Here is a 19,972-nt window from a genome sequence, read left to right as displayed (position 1 = left end):
TTGTTTATGTTATCTTCCCAATTCCTGTATATCCCCTGAATTCCAGCTTCTTGTAACTGGCATTCCTAGAACCTCTATCTCTTCACTCTCTGACAGTATATCTCCATCAAGGAAGTATATAGTATTCTATCCTTTTCCCAGTTGTAAAAATTTACAGAAGTAATATTGAATAAGTAGCTCTACTTTGGAAAAAGTACAACATCAGTACATTTCTCATAACTCTCCTCAAGGGAAGTAATCAGTTGATTGCATTATCTGCAAACAGGTGAATATTCTCATCCACCCATTAGTGCTATTAAAATATAAGTTAAACAGGAATGGATATAGAGTCAAATCATGCAACATGCTGCTTGTCACTATCCACTTTTGAGACTTTATCTCCCTATACCACTTCGGAAAAATTTTGTTGAATATTTAGAGATGTAGGCCACAGTCGTCTGCCAGATATAGAAAGTAATTTTCATAACTTCATTCATCTCTATAGCTTTTATCATTTATAGTGAGTTTTAGAAACTAAAGACTAGTATCCATGATCACAGAGTCCATTGCAATATCTGTTTGATGTGCTTTGATATCTCAAATTCAGACATATGGATGTAAGAAAGTATCAGGTAGCATCTCAAGATCTTCTGGTTGCTAAACACTTACTTGAATGTTATTATATTTAAACTTAACTATTTTAGATGATGCTATTTTGAGTTTTGCAATTTTGTAATTTTTTTTTCTCCTTTTATAGACATTTTGACAAGGATGTGTTATGCTGTAAGGCATCAAATGATGGTACTATTTTAGCTTTGGGATTGATTGATGGGTCTATTCAGGTCAGTTTTTATTTAGAATTTCTGAAGTAATTAATATTTTTAGATAACAACAACCATATTTATCTTAATTTTCATCTACTATAATTTGAATATTTCTATGATTTATAAGTTGGCTATATATGATTATCTTGAATATTAAGGAACATCCTCATGAATTTATCACAGGAGGGATCCCCTAACCAGCACAGCACCTATTATACCTCTTCTTGTCATTCACTGAAGAGTGAATGAATGACAAGAAGAGGTATAATATAGCTTCCAATATCTCATCCCACTTACCATGAATAAAAAAAAGCTCCCCTATGTCTGAATTTATAAAATTCTTCACTAATTTGTATATTCGTATAATATCTCTTCTCCTTTGTCTATAAACTTGGAAGCTCATTTTCACTCAGTCTATCTTCGTAATCAAGATATTTGCAGGTCGAACCTACCCACAATTAATCACTGTTATTTCCTCTTTCCCATGGCACCTATGTAACCATATCTAAGTAAATAAAAATTAATACAATGGAATGCTTACTCACCAGTGTTTTCCATTGTATTAATTGAAATTTAACTGCATAAAATTTTCACCAAAGTATTATGGGCATCTGGTGTCAGGACTCTACAATGTTAGTTATGAGGATCGGCTGAGGGAGTGTGTGGACTGCAGAGTTTGGTGGATAGAAGAAGGAGAGGTGATATGATTAAGACTTTTAAACTGTTGAGAGGTGGTTACAGGGTTGAAACTGGGGAGTTCTTTCATTGCCTGATAGAACGAGAATGGTCAGTGCGGTTAAGGATTTCTGTAATTAAAGTCTCCCATCAGAATCACCTTCTTTTTACATACCCAACTGATTTCCCTAATCATTTCACAATCAGTATTCTCTTCATTCAAAACAGAAAAAACGGATTCAAAATCTGTGCATGTACCATCAACTTCCACTCTTTGCAGACACAATTCCTTTGCAATCATTAACAGCACTTCCCGTCCTCTTTTCACATCTGTATTCCGGAAAATTATATATCCTTCTATTTCTATTCCAGACATCGCATCCTCCTCAGACAACCTAGTTTCACTTATTCCAATTCTTTTGGGCATACCGTCTCAATCAATGCCACAAACTCAGCTCCTTTGTTTCGGATACTCCTTACATTTATGTATAAACATAACAATCGCTGTGTGTTTGAGGCCATCCTGCCGGTGCCAACATTTATTCTGGCTGCTATACTACATCTCTCTCTCTCTCTTCGGTTTGATTACTCCCGTTTCCATGATCCTAACTGTGATTTCCATTCTTATCTGTCTCATCCTCACCTTTATGTATGATCAACCATCTTAATCGTAATAATAATAGTGGAATAAAAATCCAAAGAATTTGGATGGCACACATTCATTCCACTTAAGTTTTTCAGGTTTTCCAGCAAACCCTGAATTTAGGACTCTAAACAATAATTTCAGTTGTTATTCCACTATCCATAATGTTTTTTTCTAATTTATATGTGTATTTATATGAGTAATTATGTGAAAGCATGTTGCTCTCTAGCTTAATTTATTTTTTGTAACCAAATAGATAATAATAATAACAAGACTCTAGCATTGATGTAGTAAGGTTTTTTTTTTTCCACCAGAGGTCAGACCAGTAGTTTTAACGGTTGACTAGTTTAGCATACCATGTAGATTGTAGTGTAGTAGTAGTAGCTTGTTTCTTTGTGTGTGTGTGTGTGTGTGTGTGTGTGTGTGTGTGTGTGTGTGTGTACTCCAGATGATGACCTTAATGTGAAGGTCAAAACGTTGAGTGATTATTTTGGTTTATATTAAACTGAAGTTTTGCTTTAACGCAATAGTTGTTTCCATAATTTTTATAGTGATTGTTGATGCATCTCATGGTTACCACCCTCTGTATTACCAGGTATATATAGCAACATCCTATTATTATTTTTCCTTTGTATCTCTATCTTGCATGGGCACAACTCCTTTTCTGTCATCAACACTGCTTCACTTTTTTTTTTTTTATCCATGGTATCTTAATGAAAAATATCATACCTTCAACCTTATTTCTGTTAAAATATAACAACTTATTTCAACAATTTTTAGTTAATGAACCCAATCAAAGCAACAGTTTCATTCCTCTTGTTTTCGATACTTGTCCGGCAGAATAAACATGGCGGCGGCTTTGTCATTCCATGACTTTAACTTAGATTTCAGTCGTTTCATTAAATGTGAGGTGTGTTATATGTATTCTTTCGATTACATAAATGATTTGTGGATGTTTAGGGCAGATGGAAGGAGGGTGTGCGCGAAGTGTGACCTGAACGAGGAATTGATGAATGCAAATGTGAAATTGATGACAAAGTGTTAGTAGTGAGAATGGTGCGGGGAAAATTAGTGCATGTTCGAAAAAGAAGAATGGTGTGAAAGAGAGGTGAAAGAATGTTAAAAAATTAGTAAAAAAGAAAATGAGTAATTTAAAAACCGTAACGGATGTTAATAAGGATGAAAGTGAGGCGAGAGTGGCGGAAGGAGAGTGAGAAAATGAATGAAACTGGAAATGGCGTGATGCAGGAATCAAAATTGGAAAAAATTGAAAGATTGAATGATAGCGAAAGTCGGATGCATGTTAGACCGAAAGTACGGAAGCACAGAAGGATGAATGAGAGTGAAGTGTCGAGAGTTAGAAAATTAGAAAGAATGAATGATAGAGAGAATGTGATGCGATATTCAGAACTTAAATTGGATTGCATGAGGAGAGAGATGAAATAGATGCGGAATGAAATTAAAAAAAATTGGGTAAAAATTAAACTAATCATGATGACACGAGAATGTTAACGAAAGATGAGTGAGTGGCGTCATATGGTGACTCCATTATTAAGGGTGTGCTGGATGATATGATGCACAAGGTATGTTTTCCAAGCAGTAAAATGAGTAGAGTGATTGAGGCATTCGATATGAGGAGGGAGCGAGCAAAGGAGTTGATGGGCTTAATTGACACAAATGATTTGATAGAGAACAAAGAGCAAGTCAGAATTGATGTCAGGAGGCTGCTTAGAAGGATAAAAGAGAATAGTGTGACAGGAAGTGCAGTCAGCGTGTTGTCTAGGTATGACTGTGGTGAGATGAGGTGGAGAGCAAGGATTATGAATGATATGCTGGCTGAAATGTGTGAGGAGATGGGAGTACAGTTTGTTAATGTGTGGAATGAGTTTGAAGGAAGAAATGAACTGTGTGGGAGTGACAGACTGCATTTCAGTGGTTATGGTGTGAGTCGCTTGGAGAGACTGCTGCTGGAAGATAGAGAAGTGAGGAGAGAGAATGAATCAGATCAAGCAGGAAGTGGTGTGGAAGAGCAGGAGAGTAAGACAGGGGAGATGGAAGAGGTGGTTATGAATGAGGAAGTGAGTGGTGTGAGTATAGAAAATGAGAGAATGGGTGTGCAAGAAGAGCAGGGAAACGGGGAGGCTCAAGGTGGACAGAGGTACACAGCGTGAGAAAGGTAGATGCTCCGAGAGGAGGTGAGAGCATGTGTAGACAGGAAAGAAATGGGATGACCTGGGATCAAGAGGAAACAGTTGGAATTGAAAAGGATTCTAAAACGAATAAGCCAAAAGGGAAATGGCCCAAGTCGAGCATGGAGAGATAACATTGAGTGAGTGGTATCAGTAGAACTAGCTGTAGATCCAGAAATGAGCTGCTGTGTTTGTATACAAATGCTAGAAGTATAAGAAACAAGGCGATGAAATGGTGGGATGTTGTTATAGACCAGGTAATGAGGATGGTGGCGATAATGAAATGTATAATCAAATTAGTCAAGCAAATAAGAAAAGGGTGATCATTATGGGCGATTTTAATTATGGCAATATAGACTAGAATGATGAGATAGCAACTGGAAGAAAATGAGTTTCTTGAGTTTTTGAGTGTAACAGAGGGCACGCGAGGATTGAGGGTCTTGGATTTGGTCATCTCATCAAAGCATATAATTATAAATGAGGTGTCAAATCATCGACCAATTGGTGAGAGTGACCATGAGGTCATTACCTGGGTGGTTGCCAGCAGTGCGAGGACCCCTGTGAGAAAAGGGTATATGTGGAACTAAAGGGTGGGGGTGATTATGAAGAGCTCAGGAGACAGCTTGTGGGTGTAGCTTGGAATGAGGAGTTAGCTGGAAAAGAGATCAATGCAGCTTGGGGGATTTTCAAAAACTATCTAGTAGATGCAATGTCTAAATGTATTCCAAGGGTGAGAAGGTTAAATAAGGTAGGTGTGAGATGGATGAATAAAGAGATTAAGCATGTGATACAGAGAAAGAGGGCATTGTTGAGGCAGCATAAGAGAAGTGGAAATAACAAATTCCATGAGGTCTACAAAGACCAGGCAAGGAGGGTGACTTGGTTGGCGAGGGTAGCTAAAAAGAGGTATGAACAGCAGTTAGCTAATGAAGCCAAAAAGAATCCTAAGGAGTTCTTTCGATATTAGCCAGCAAAAGAAAGAATGATTATGGAAGGATGACATTGATAGGAGAAAATGGTATAAAGACAGCTGTTGCAGAATGTGTGGTGGAGATACTTAATGAGCAATTCATAAAGGTCTTTCAATCTTGTGAATGTGACTTCATGGAGAGATTGAGGGCAGTAGATGAAGGGGAGGAGAGACTGACTGTAAGTGAGCAAGAGGTGTATTGGGAGTTGACTAAACTAGTAATAAGGTTGTGGGACTTGATAATATATCGCCACGTATTCTGAAGGAATGTGCCAGGGAGTTGACACCTCTCTTGACATATTTTTTTAATACGAGTCTTGCACTCGGTCAAGTCCCTAAGGAGTGGAAGGTGGGTAAGATTGTGCCACTTCATAAAGGAGGTGATCGAACTCAAGCATCAAACTATAGGCCTATCTGTGTGTCAGGTTTTGTGGTTAAGTTGTTGTTGGAGAAGCTTGTGAGAACTAGGACCCAGAGTTGGGTTGACAACAATGGTATTATTATTATTATTATTCAGGCCTCCATGGAGTCAAAAGACTCATCGTGGGAGGTCCTTCCTAAGAACATAAAGTCTGTCCAGACTCATCGAGGGGAGGTCCCCCTAAGAAACACAAAGTCTATCATACCACTCTTTCAACTCATTGACCATTCTCACTCCCACCACTCCATCAGGCAGTGCATTCCACTTTTCAACCACCCTCCACGCAAAGAAACCACTCCTCACCCTCTTGCTCACAGTTTCCTTTCGTAACTTCCAGGGATGGCCTCTTGTCATCACTAATTCCTGCTGTTCAACCAAGCAAAAGAACGCCCCAGTGTCAACCCTGTAACCACCTCTCAACAGTTTAAAAGTCTCAATCATATCACCTCTCCTTGTATCCACCAAACTCTGCAGTCCACATTCCCTCAGCCGATCCTCATAACTATCCTTGTACAGTCCTGAAACCATCTTTGTCATCTGTCTTTGTATCCTTTCCACAGTTAATTTATCCCCTTCAAATCCTGGGGACCAAATCTGAGAACAGTAGTCCAAGTGTGGTCTGATCAGAGACTTATACAACGGAATGATAACTCTTTTATCTCTGCAGGTCAGTGTCATTCTCGTTATTGCAGCAATCCTCTGTGTTACCTTTACCACCTTTGCAATATGTCCCCTAAACCTCAGGTTTCTATCAATCATCAACCCTAGATCTCTTGTCTCCCCTACTTCCTCCAGTATACCTCCTCCCATAGAGTATGCAGCATCCCATCGATGTTTCCCAAACCTCAAGACCTTACATTTTGCTGCATTAAACTGAAACCCCCATTCATTTGCCCTTATCTTTGATGGACAGCATAGATTTGCTAAAGGAAGGTCATGTTTTAGTAATCTACTTATTACAATAAAGTGACTGCTTCCTTGGACAGAGGAGAAGGATACACAGTAATATACTTAGATTTCGCAAATGCTTTTGATAGAGTACTTCATGATAAATTGATAGTCGAACTAGAGCAGATGGGGTTGGATATTAGATTAGTGCATTAGATTGGAGACTGATAGGTATCAACAAGTTGTGTATGGGGGAGCGATATCAGGAAAAGGAAAATCACTAGTGGATTGCCTCAGGGGTCTGTTTTGGGGCCATTACTATTTAAATTGTATGTTAACAATATAGGTGAAGATCTGGATGGAGATATTCAGTTGTTTGCAGATGATGCAAAGTTGGGATGAACCATGAAGAGCAGTGAAGATGTTGTGGCCTTACAAGAAGACTTGAATAAATTGAGTGATTGGGCACGGAAATGGAGATGTATGTTCAATGTTGCAAAATGTAAGGTTTTAAAATTTGAAAAACAAAGACGGGATGCAGAATTTATGCTTGGTGAGAATATATTGTTGAAGGTGGAAGAAATAAGAGATCTGCGGGTGATAGTGGATAAGGATCTGAAATTTAGGGGACATATAGCTAAAATTGTGAAGACAACACAAAGGCTTCTGGGAATGATGCGGAGGACATTGACTTGTAGAAGTAGGGAGATTCTTGTTCTGTTGTATAAGGCTTTGATTAGGCCACACATGGACTGTTGTGCCCAGATTTTGTCACCTGGTTTTCAGAAGGATAAAGAGATGTTGGAAAGGGTCCAAAGGCGATTGACTAAGGTGGTTTCTGACTTCTGGAATGTCGAGTGTGATGAAAGATTGAGATGGAATTTGCAGAGTCTGGTGGACAGGAGGAAGACGTGGAGATATAATAGAGAACCAAGTTGGTAAGGGACTGTTATAGGCTCAATGCTGGAGAAGTTCTACAGAAAATAGTGGAAGATCTGTGGAGAACCAGAGATCAACCCTGGAAACTGTATAAAGAGGGTGTGAGTAGGGGGGTGACAGGCAGGTTTTTTTCGTGCAGAGTTGTGAATGGTTGGGCCTTGCCTGAGAGTGTGGTGTCTGCAAGGAGTTTGAATGTGTTCAAGGCACGGTATGATGAGCTGTGTGTGTGTGTGTGTGTGTGTGTGTGTGTGTGTGTGTGTGTGTGTGTGTGTGTGTGTGATAAAAGGACCTCCCAGATGAGTCTTTGACTCCATGAGGTCTTGGGGTAATAATAATAATAATAATAATAATAACAGTTTATTTCTGGATCCATAACAAGTTTAAGTTTAACTGGTATCACTTATTACATGTGACTGCTTCATGCCTTCCTCAAGTCATTCCCTCCCCCCCCTCCCTCTCACTCTCATTATCTATCCCAGCACCCCTCGTCAAACCAACTATTCTCCCTACATCTCAGGTAATCCCACTCCAATTTGGTGTGTTTATACTTTCACTTTCTCTTGGGTATCAACCTTCATCATGCTTCATTCCTGTGTCCATCCTGACTCTCCAGGTTTCTCTCTCTTGCATGCTTGTTCTCTCATTCTCTATACTCTTATACAATTTCATTCATTCTTCAGACTATTACAGCAGCTTCTGTGCAGCATAGTAGTTCTCTTCTTTTTAATCCTATTTGACTGGATGTTCACAAGCATAATCTACAAGTCCTAAGTAGTCATCGTAATTAGCAATAATTATGTGACTACTCAGGTCATCATAATTATTTTATTGAAATTAAAATTTATTTTCACCATATTTTAATTTCAATAAACATATGAATTTACAGTTAGAGAATATAAGCCTTTTTGATTTTAATAAAAAAATTGCTGTGAAGAATGTGATTACTGTTTGTAAACACCTCCATTTTCATTATACAAGTAAATTCAGATTCAAACTATCTTGCAAAAAAAAAAAACATACACAAACTTTTGGTACACAAACTCATGCCAGTTCATTACCATGCTTCCCCCCCATGTAAGTTGTTAGTTCACTGGCATTGTAACTTTCATTTCCCAGACAGAAAGGATAGCAAACAGAATCTCTCAACACCAGACTATATCCAGTATTACCACTGCTATGCCCCTCACACACTTGCAGAACCATTCCTTGGATATTTGCCATAGAATTCATTGAAAGAAGGCTATCTTACTTCACAGAAGCAAATATAAGTATAAAAGAATGTTCCTTGAATCTGCCTCATAACTGGTAATTAGTTTACGGAATTAACAACGCATATAAAGTATATTAATTAAAGGTAACTTTAATGAATAACTTCTATATTTCGGAAAAGTCACGTTGCCATCTTCAGGAACATAAAGATATGGTATGTGCATGTAGGCACTAACAAAAGAAAATGAGGAAGAAAGCAAGAAACTAATATTGTTCCTAAAGTCCTAATGGTGCCCTCTGGTGGGCTAATTTGGTTGTCTTGGCAGTTGGGCTGAAATTCTCATAATGTAAGTCTCCCAAATTTGGGGTAGTTTCATGCACCCAAATTTGTTGAGGTTAGGAACGTTTTTTAGAGTTGCTGATGATTCCTTGAATAATCTCCCGTATTTAAACTTGCTGCGGTGTATTGTTTTTGTTCTCTTCCAACGAATTCTTTGGTGGGTATCTAAGGCATAGTCTGCCAGCCCAGAGCGGCTGTACTGGTGAAACCGGATGTAGTCTTTGTGTTCTGAAATCCTGATATTTGTTGTTCTGCCTGTTTGGCCAAAGTAGGACAATTTGCAGCTGCAAGGGACCTGGTATACACCAGGTAGGTCTAGGGGAAGTGGTTGGTCTTTGGTAGAGCAGATAACGGATGCCAACTTTTTATATAGTCTATAACAAGAAGTAAGGTCATATTTTTTGAGGATATTGGTTATTTTCTCAGAAGTGCCGTGGATGTAGGGGATGGTGATAGATTTGGTGTAATCTTTATTGTGGAGGGTGGGGGGGAACAAATTGTTAAGAGAACAAATTACCGGAACACGTGTTCTCCTTGCCGACGAAAACAAAACCTTACGGGCGCTAGAAGAAGAGCTTTCGAATACACTCGGCCATGATCTTTGGACGATACTTTATGACGTCTCATGCATATCGGCAAGAAAAGAATCTGAAAAAATATGAAGTCGGCACTTGAAAAAATACGAAAACCTGATAAAGAATTCTACTTTCTTACCACAGCTACCACTCAACACTGTAGTCAACCTCTTGTCGGTAGTTCTAAAGCCTGAAGCACTCACAGCACTTGCACGTGGTCACAATTTCGCCCTAGCTCCTAAAAAAATACCTGCCGAGGAAATCATGATCCAAATAGAATGTGGAATTCGCAACCTTCCTAACCATATCGCCAACAACGTCAGACTGGATGTAGTCAGTGTTCTCACTAAAGCCAAGCCTCCTAAAACCAACTTATCCAAAGACGAATATGCAGCCCTACAAGAAATGAAGAATAACAAAAAAATAGTAATCACCAAAGCAGATAAGGGAAATGCCACTGTGGTGCTAAATCAAAAGGACTACAAAGGTAAGCTTAATGCTTTAGTACTAGACTGTACTACTTACTTCCCTATTGAATATAATCCTACCAGCTCTCAGATTAGAACTCTCCACAGACTCCTTAAGAAAGTCACTTCTTGGCCTGTGGTAGTCACTAACAAACTAAAACCTTATAACTCTAGACCCTCCCCCCCGATTATATGGACTCCCAAAAATACATAAACAAAATGTGCCATTATATCCCATAGTGGATGGCATTGATTCCCCCACATATAAATTAGCCAAACATTTAGCCAAAGCGCTCACACACTATACTGGCAACACACCATCACACATAAAAAACTCAGCCCACTTTAAAGCCAGTATAGAAAACCTCTCACTCCAACACACTGACATAATAGTCAGTTTTGACGTCTCCTCCTATTCACTAATGTCCCACTCAAAGAAACCCTAGAGTTCATCCAAGCCAAGTTTCCTCCTGATATCTCAGCCCTATTTCAATTCACAATGAAGTCAGGCTATTTCGTTTGTCAAGGAAAGTTCTACAAACAGATAGAGGGGACAGCCATGGGTTTACCACTTTCTCCACCCTTGACCAATTTCTTTATGGAGACCTTTGAAGAGAAAGCCTTAAACTCCGCCCCACAAAAACCCATTATTTGGCTTCGTTATGTGGATGATGTGCTCACTATTTGGCCACATGGCTCAGACTCACTCCACTCCTTCCTAACACACTTAAACAACCAACACCCCAGAGTCCAGTTCACCTTAGAAAAAGAGGAAAACAACACCCTCCCCTTCCTAGACACTTTAATCACTCGCCAGGTTGATGGATCTTTGGTTTTCTCTGTTTACAGAAAACCCACCCATACTGGCAGATACATTCACCAGCAATCCACCCCCCACAACAATATGGGGTTATAAAAACACTATATAACAGGGCAAAATTAATCTGCTCAGATGACAAGGCTCTAACTACTGAGCTAAACCACATCCTCAACACTTTCTTAGCCAATGGCTATAACCCCCAAAAAATACTAAAACCAGTAAGCCACAAACTCCCCCCTCCACAATAAAGATTACTTCAAATCTATCACCATCCCCTACATCCAGGGCACCTCTGAGAAAATAACCAATATCCTCAAAAAATATGACCTTACTTCTTGTTACAGACCATATAAAAAGTTGGCATCCGTTATCTGCTCTACCAAAGACCAACCACTTCCCCTAGACCTACCTGGTGTATACCAGGTCCCTTGCAGCTGCAAATTGTCCTATTTTGGCCAAACAGGCAGAACAACAAATATCAGGATTTCAGAACACAAAGACTACATTCGGTTTCACCAGTACAGCCGCTCTGGGCTGGCAGACCATGCCTTAGATACCCACCATAGAATTCGTTGGAAGAAAACAAAAACAAGACACCGCAGCAAGTTTAAATATGAGAGATTATTCAAGGAATCATCAGCAGATCTAAAAAACATTCCTAACCTCAACAAATGTGGGTGCATGAAAATGCCCCAAACTTGGGAGACTTACATTATGAGAACTTCAGCCCAACTGCCGAGACAACCAAATTAGCCCGCCAGAGGGCACCATTAGGACTTTAGGAACATTATTAGTTTCTTGCTTTCTTCCTCATTTGCTTTTGTTAGTGCCTGAGTGCACATACCATATCTTTCTGTTCCTGAAGATGGCAACGTGACTTTTCCGAAATATAGAAGTTATTCGTTAAAGTTACCTTTAATTAATATACTTTGTATGCGTTGTTAATTCCGTAAACTAATTACCAGTTATGTATGACCAACGTATAAGCCTTGCTACTAGAATAATGAATCTGCCTCTGACCTAAAACACAGTCCTGAATAGTTTTGGATACATAAAACTTCAAACATGGGAAGTGCTTATTCTCAGACCATTAGCTCAACTGCCAGGAATGCCCAGTCAAACCCACTTGGTGACCCAATTTAGGACTTTACAACTTGCCTTATTTCTTCATATCCATTCTTTTACTCATGGTTGTGCCTGAAGGCATGTATATTTACATGTGTTGTTTCCTAATTATGCCAATTTGAATTTGGTGAAACATATGAAATAATAATTAAATTATTTTAGTTACTATGTTAAAATTAGTTAACCAGGTCAAATAAAATCCTAAAGAATTTTTTGCTGTGTAAGAGAAAGAATTATTATGGAAGGATAACTTTAATCATTGGAGGATAGAAATGTGTCAGAAGCAGAAGAAATAGTTGACTTATTAAATGACACTTTGCAAAGATCCTTCATGGGGAGATTTTGCAGTTACCAATATGACAGAGACTGATGCGGGAATTGAGGGAGACAAAATTTAGGTACTCCACATATTGAAAAATATGAATGTAAATATAGCAGTAGGACTGGATGGCATGTTAGTCTCTGTGCTAAGAGAATGTGCAAAAGAATTGGCAGTGCCTCTGACAAAGTTGTTTAATCTAAGTATCATCTCTGGAAAGATTCCAAGGGAGTGAAAAGATTGTTAGATACTCTTATTACATAAAGGTGACTCCAAGACAAAAGTAGCAAATTACAGACCATTTAGTATCTCAGGAGTAGTGGTTAAGGTATTGGAAAAGTTCATGAAAGGTAGAATTCGGGAATGGGTGGATAGGAATGTGATACTTTACGGTCGCCAATTCACTTTGTAAAACATAAGTCCTGCCTTGGTAATTTATGCAGCTTTTATAATAGAGTGACAGGAGAATTGGATAAGGGAAATGGCTGCACCATGCTACTGCTAGACTTATAGGCATTTGATAGAATTCCACATAGATAAATATTGCATAAGTTGGAGCAAATGGGAATAGATATGAAGCTGGTGATTGACAGACGTACACCAGAGAGCAGTATATGGTGGAGTGGTATCTAGGAGAATAAGAGTTAATCAGTGGAGTGCCTTGAGGCTCTATTCAGTTATTTGCTAACAATCAAAATTAGGAAGGGCAATAGTCAATAAAGGTGAGGTAGACTTCCTGCAGGATGATTTAAATAAATTCACAGTGTGGGAAGAGGATAATGGTTATCAATTTGATGTTGCAAAATGTAAGGTTATAGGATGAAAATATTACATACTGTGTATTATATTGGTGGTTCTGAATTGCAGGAAAGTGATGATGCTAGAGATTTGGAGGTGATAGTGGACAGGGAGTTGAGGTTTAGATAGCATATTGCAAAAATTGGCAGAATAACAAAGGATTACTTGGATGTTGAAGAACACATTGACAAACAAATAGAGATAGAGAGGTTATTATTCCTCTTTGTAAGGTAAGATAAGGTGTCATTAAGCCATTTCTTGACTGCCGTGCACAGATTTGGTTGCCTAAGTTTCTTGGGGATGAGGAGGTGGTGAAGAGGATGCAAAGATAAATGAGCAAGCTGGTGACAGGTCTCTGGAATGCTCTGTATGAGGACAGATTAAAAGTGTATAGGTTCCAAAGTTTAGTTGACAAGCAGAAAAAAGGGAACATGACAGTAATAATTTATGTTACTAAAAGGTTCTATAACATTGAAATAAAAAAAATTTTTCAAAACATGAAGAGTACAGATAGAATGAGGCCTCGCTCATGGAAGTTGTATAAGAGTGTGATTGGTTAGTAAGGATGTGTGGACTAGATTTTGTGATTGAAGAATGGCAAATTTATTTATTTTTAATGCTTTAGAGCAGTGTTTCTCAAACTTCAGATATCCGCGTACCCCTTCTTAAATTTTCATTATTACCAAGTACCCCTGATTAATTAATTAAAAAATAAATTCATTCATTAATTAAAATAAATAAATAAATAAATAAATTAAAATTAATAAATTATTTTAATATATTAATTAAAATTAAATATCTATTTTATTTGAATTTATATGTTCATGTAAACAAAAAATATGATTTATTTTTAAATTTTGGTTCTCTAGAGATGTCATATGACACACTCATCAATTTCATTTGATCCAGATGCAATATCAACATTTTCTTGTTGCTTACAGCTACTTGTATTTGCCATATTGCTCTCTTTTGGGGGTTTTATAAATCCAATCTTTAACCAATGATCCATACTTAAGAATTTGAAAGCTAAAAAAATACTGTATTTACTCGAATATACCTCTAACTTTTTTCCCAGAATTAAAGCTAAAAAATCGTGTTTGCAAGATACGTATGGGAATCTTCGTAAACTAAAGTTTTAAGAAAAAAACTGAAAATGGTGCGACTTACCAAGAAGCTCCTACTCGCTATCACTACTTTTCGCATCGAGAACAGTTTCTTTGCATGCATCATCAAAGTCATCTACCCAAATAGCATCATCTTCTTTCCCATTATTTCAAGCAAAAATGACCAGTAATTTACAAGACTTGAGATATGTAGAGCAGTGAAGAACTGCATATGATTGGTGCAGTAATAACAAAAGATTGCATGAACCAAGGACAAATTAGGATTTCAACAGTTGAGTTGAAATGCTAATTCCCTTCAACTGAATTCCATAATATCTGAAACACATTCACTATTTATTTCTTAGTTTTAACACGTTAATGACGGGGGTGATGTCAAGCAAAACCATATGTTCCACCGGCAACATATGGTTTTGCTTGGTCCATACAGTAGTTTCTGTTGGAGAGGGGATGTGATTCATTAGTTAGTGCCGTTTCATCCCGGTTGTCTCTAATTGCACTGTTTGTTGAAAAAATATAATGACTCCTTTAATTATGCATAGCCAAAAATTGCCATGTACCCCCCTAACGACCTATCGTGTACCCCCCGCCCCCCAGGGTACGCGTACACACTTTGAGAAACACTGCTTTAGAGAAAGCAACTGACACAATGAAAAAGGAAACATTGGTCCTTATTGAGGATCTAAATAGCAGAGTAGGAAATGATTGTCAGACATACAAAAATATTTTGGGAAAATTTGGAGAAAAGAACAAAGCTAATAATAATAGCAAATACCTGTTGGATTTCTACTTAGGACATGGACTGGTTATTACTAACACCATGTTCCAACATAAAAATGTGCACAAATTCACATGGAGAGAAGAGGCAAGGAATAAGAAAAATCTCATTGACTATGTTATTGTTGATAATGATGTTTTCTCCCTGGTGCGGGACAACAGAGTGTACAGAGGATTTGAAATTGGAAGCGATCACTATTTAGTCTTGAGCAGGATAAAATTGAATTTCATATTGAAAAGAATAACATTTAAGAATGTTTTAAAGCGAATAAATGTTGAGCAGCTCTCAGTTGTGAACTGTAGACTAAAATACCCAAAGATTATTGAAGAAAAAAGGAAAGAGTTTGAGAACAGCAACTAAACCTTGGAGATTCAGTTGGAAGCCTTAAAGAAAACACTGATTGATTCAGCCAGAGAGGCATGTGGTGACGGTTGTCTGCAACGATAGAAAAATCAGAACTCCATGGTGGACACAGGAAGTTAAATAGGCAGTGAAGGAAAAGAAGAAAGCATATCAAAAGTTCCTGGCAAATAAGTCAGCATTGCTCTTAGAGAATACAGAGAGACAAATGTAAGAAAGCTAAACACTGTGTAAAAGTAGCTAAACAAAAGTCATGGGAGGACTTTGGGAAGAACAGAGAAAATAAATATCAAGAAGGTGGTAAGATATTCTGGAGATTGTTGAAGAGGCTTAGAAATGGAGGAAAGAGTGCTGTAAATGGAGTTAGAGATGATAAGGGTGACATGAAAATGGAGGAAAAAGATATCCTTGAAATATGGAGTAATTACTTCGAAAAATTGCTAAATAAAACAAGCAGTGATAGCACAGTAGTAAAAAACATTCAACAGGCATACAGTCAGGAATACATATCCATACTTGAAGTAAAAAAAGCCATCAAAGGCTTCAAATGTGGAAAGGCAGCAGGAGTAGATGATATTCGACCAGAAATGCTGAAGTATGGTGCCATAAAAGTCTTACAGTGGCTGTACTGCATTGTTCAGAAAGCCTGGACAGAGGGATGAATTCCTGATGATTGGAGTAGAGCTCTCATAGTACCCATATATAAAAAGGGAAATAAAACTGAATGTAAGAATTACAGAGGTATTTCCCTACTGAGTGTTCCTGGCAAGATTTATGCAAATATACTTGAGAAACGGTTGAGAAGAATTGTAGAAGAAAAGCTTAGCGAAGAACAAGCTGGATTCAGGTCAAATAGAGGCTGTCAGGATCAGATCTTCACTTTACGACAAATAGTAGAGAAAGCATGGGAATATAACAAAGATCTTTATTTAAGTTTTGTTGATCTGGAAAAGGCATATGACAAAGTGCCAAGAGAGAAGCTATTCAATATGCTACGGTTATATGGTGTCAATTGGGCATTATATCAAGCAATACTTAGTCTTTATTTGAGTTGTAAGTCAGCAGTTAGAATTGAAGGAAGTACATCATCCCCCTCTGTTATTCATTATCTATATGGATCACATTATGAAGGAAAGTGGTATTAAACATGATATCAAAATTGGAGATGTTAATGTCAGTACTTTGCTTTATGCGAATGATGTTATATTTCTAAATAAATCCGCTACAAGTCTGCAAGATTCCCTGACTAAATTGAATAACTATTGTAATAGATGAAGGTCAGCAATAAAAAGACAAAGACAATGAAAATAAGCAGAATCCTTGAAAATGTCAACTGCGTTGTAAACGGAGAACCTGTTGAACAAGTAAAAGATTTCTGCTACTTAGGCACGATTTTTACTGAAGATGGTAAATTAAATATGGAAATAGACAACAGAATCAACAAAGCTGGTATGGTAGGAAGTCAATTGAATAAATTCATATGGAATAAGAGAGAAATTAGTCAAAACACTAAATTAGCTGTATACAAGACAGTGTTCCAACCAGTTTTAACTTATGGATCTCAGAACTGGGTGAGAAGTAAAACACTTGAACAAAGACTAGAGAGACCACAGATATGAGAGTCTTGAGAAAGATTAGAGGCATGAACAGATGGTATCAATGGCAGTATCATATTAAAAATGAGGTTATTAGGAAAGAACTTGACATTGTCAGCATCCAGGAAGCAGAGTTAGCAGAGCTAATCTCAGGTGGTATGGTCACCTAAATAGAATGGGCGAGGAAAGATTAGCAAAACAAGTGTTCTCTGCCAGGTTGGCAGGAAAATGACCCAGAGAAAGACCAAGATATAGGTTTATTGATTCTGTACAAAGTGCTTAGATGATAGAAATATATGAGATCTGATAATATTAGAGTCTTGACAAGTAACAGACTGATTTGGAGGAAAATTGTAGATAGGAAGTTAGTAATGATGTAAATTTTTCATGTAGTACTATCATATCCTGTACCCCTTGAGGGTACATGGCAGGAATTTGATGATGATGAGAATGGCAAATGACTTGCATGGATTGCCAGAGGTATTTTGCAAGTGCCCTGAGAGTGAATAAATTTAAGGAGAGGTATTGCAAGAATAATCTTAGTGTGGATCTCTTACAATGAGTCTTTTGATTCCATGGAGATACCCATATAATAATAATAATAATATCATCTATATTGTCATCTTGTTCCTTTACTGTTATCAATAATAATCAATTTAGAAGCCTAAACACTGGTATTCATAGTTTATCTCTTTCATGTCAATAGATAATTGATCCATTTTGTGGTACAGTGAAATCAGTTCTTGTAAATGAAGATCGTGTCTGCCATCGTATTTCAGCTGTCCTGTGTTTGCAGTTTCTTCAGCAGTTGGTTTCTGAAACTGAGGAACAACTTCTAGCTTGTTGTAAGTACACTGTAAAATCACTCATTAAATACTGAAGAAAAAGAGAACCAAAAGGCTTCACTTCAGTGATGCAAAATTATTCAAATTAAGCGGATATTGATTCCAATATTATTCCAAAACCGAACAGAGAAACTACAAGAGTTTCGTGCCGAATATATACTGTAGAAACTATAAAAGTTTTGGCGGATCCAAGCGTAAGCAAACCTTTCATGATGGGGGCAAATCGTAGTAAAGGTGGAGTAAGCTCTGATCACTATCCTTAGTATTTCCCATAATGTAAAACACATCTCCTAGCAGACATGTATGATGTTATACATTATGGAGAGGTTCACTATCCAGACCGGTTTCGACCTTTGTTGAGGTCTTCTCAGTGGGAGCCAGACCCAGTGTAAATACTGAGGTTGAAGAGATGCAGAACTTATACTTTACCATACGAGTTGCCAAAAAAGTGTCACATTACAAAGGGCACCAAGAATTACTGAAAAAAAAGAGAGCCAAAAGGCTTCACTTTGGCGATGCAAAATTATTCAAATTAAGTGGATATTAAATCCTACATTATTTCAAAGCCGAATATAGAAACTATAATAGTTTCGGCGGATCCAATCATAAGCAAACCTTTCATGACAGGGGCAACTCGTAGTAAAGGCGGAGTAAGCTCTGATCACTATCCTTAATATTTCCAATAATGTAAAACACATCTCCTAGCGGACATGTATGATGTTATACATTATGGGAGGGTCACTACCCAGATCGGTTTCGACCTTTGTTGAGGTCTCGTCAGTGGGAGCCAGACCAAGATGTAAATACTCAGGTTGAAGTGATGCAGAACTTATACTTTACCATACAAGTTGCCAAAAAAGGTGTCACATCACAAAAGGCACCAAGAATTACTGAAAAAAAAGAGAGCCAAAAGACTTCACTTTGGCCATGCAAAATTATTCAAATTAAGTGGATATCGAATCCAACATTATGGTAAAGTATAAATTCTGCATCACTTCAACTTGAGTATTTACATCTGGGTCTGTCTCCCACCGATAAGACCTCAACAAAGATCGAAACCGGTCTGGGTTGTGATCCCCCCCTCCCCCCATAATGTATAATGTCATACATGTCTGCTAGAAGATGTGTTTTACATTATGGGAAATACTAAGAATAGTGATCAGAGCTTGTGCCACCTTTACTACGAGTTTCCCCTGTCATGAAAGGTTTGCTTACGCTTGAATTCGCTGAAACTTTTATTGTTTCTATATTCGGCATGAAACTCTTGTAGTTTCTCTATTTGACTTTGAAATAATGTTGGATATCCACTTAATTTGAATAATTTTGCATTGCCGAAGTGAAGCCTTTTGGCTCTCTTTTTTTTTTTTTTTCAGTAATTCTTGGTGCCTTTTGTGATGACACCTTTTTTGGCAACTCGTATGGTAAAGTATAAGTTCTGCATCACTTCAACCTGAGTATTTACATCTGGGTCTGTCTCCCACTAATGAGACCTCAACAAAGGTCGAAACCAGTGTGGGTAGTGATTCCCCCCCCCCATAATGTATAACATCATACATGTCCACTGGGAGATGTGTTTTACATTGTGGTAAATACTAAGGATAGTGATCAGAGCTTACTCCACCTTTACTGGGTCTGTCTAATTCGGCATGAAACTCTTGTAGTTTCTCTATTCGGCTTTGAAATAATGTTGGATTCAATATCCACTTAATTTGAATAACTCATTAAATATATTTTTCTTTCTATAAGCTAATAGTTTAGAATGAAAACTATAGCTTGGTTTGAAAAATGACAGCTACAATTACATTGGTGCCATCCCTATACATTCCCCATTCATTCATTACTACTACCAACATCCACTCTCCCTCTCCATCTGGGCACTCCCTCCCATTTCTCTGTTCCTGTTGCATTCCCTGCATTCCCATTCTGTCATCATCTCTCACAACTGTTTCTATTGCAAGCACTTCATTCTTTTTAATGCTACTCTCCTGATCTTTCACCTCGCTCTTTCTTCTGATCTCTTGCTTGCATCATACTCTGCACTTCCATCTAGCAACAGTTTCTCTAGTTCACACATCCAAAGTTATTCAAATGC

At 37.8% G+C, this 19,972-nt stretch overlaps 1 protein-coding gene across 1 annotated transcript in view; it reads left to right on the top strand.

Annotated features, from left to right (window-relative positions):
- The first annotated feature begins 336 nt into the window (after nucleotides 1-336).
- The window catches only part of LOC150110432 (striatin-3-like), a 239,480-nt gene continuing 219,844 nt past the window's right edge, over nucleotides 337-19,972 (top strand). The window contains exons 1-3 of the mRNA XM_090398285.1: nucleotides 337-422; nucleotides 737-821; nucleotides 17,742-17,880. Of these exons, the coding sequence (XP_090254411.1) occupies nucleotides 337-422; nucleotides 737-821; nucleotides 17,742-17,880 (310 nt within the window). The remainder of the gene's footprint in view (nucleotides 423-736; nucleotides 822-17,741; nucleotides 17,881-19,972) is intronic.

The sequence above is a fragment of the Typopeltis vanoorti genome, chromosome 1 (assembly GCF_054136105.1).
Source record: "Typopeltis vanoorti isolate ZY-2024b chromosome 1, IOZ_Tvanoo_1.0, whole genome shotgun sequence".
In the NCBI taxonomy this organism is placed as follows: domain Eukaryota; kingdom Metazoa; phylum Arthropoda; class Arachnida; order Uropygi; family Thelyphonidae; genus Typopeltis; species Typopeltis vanoorti.
The sequence above is the reverse complement of the archived record's forward strand: the minus strand, read 5'-3'. Positions and strand labels throughout refer to the sequence as shown.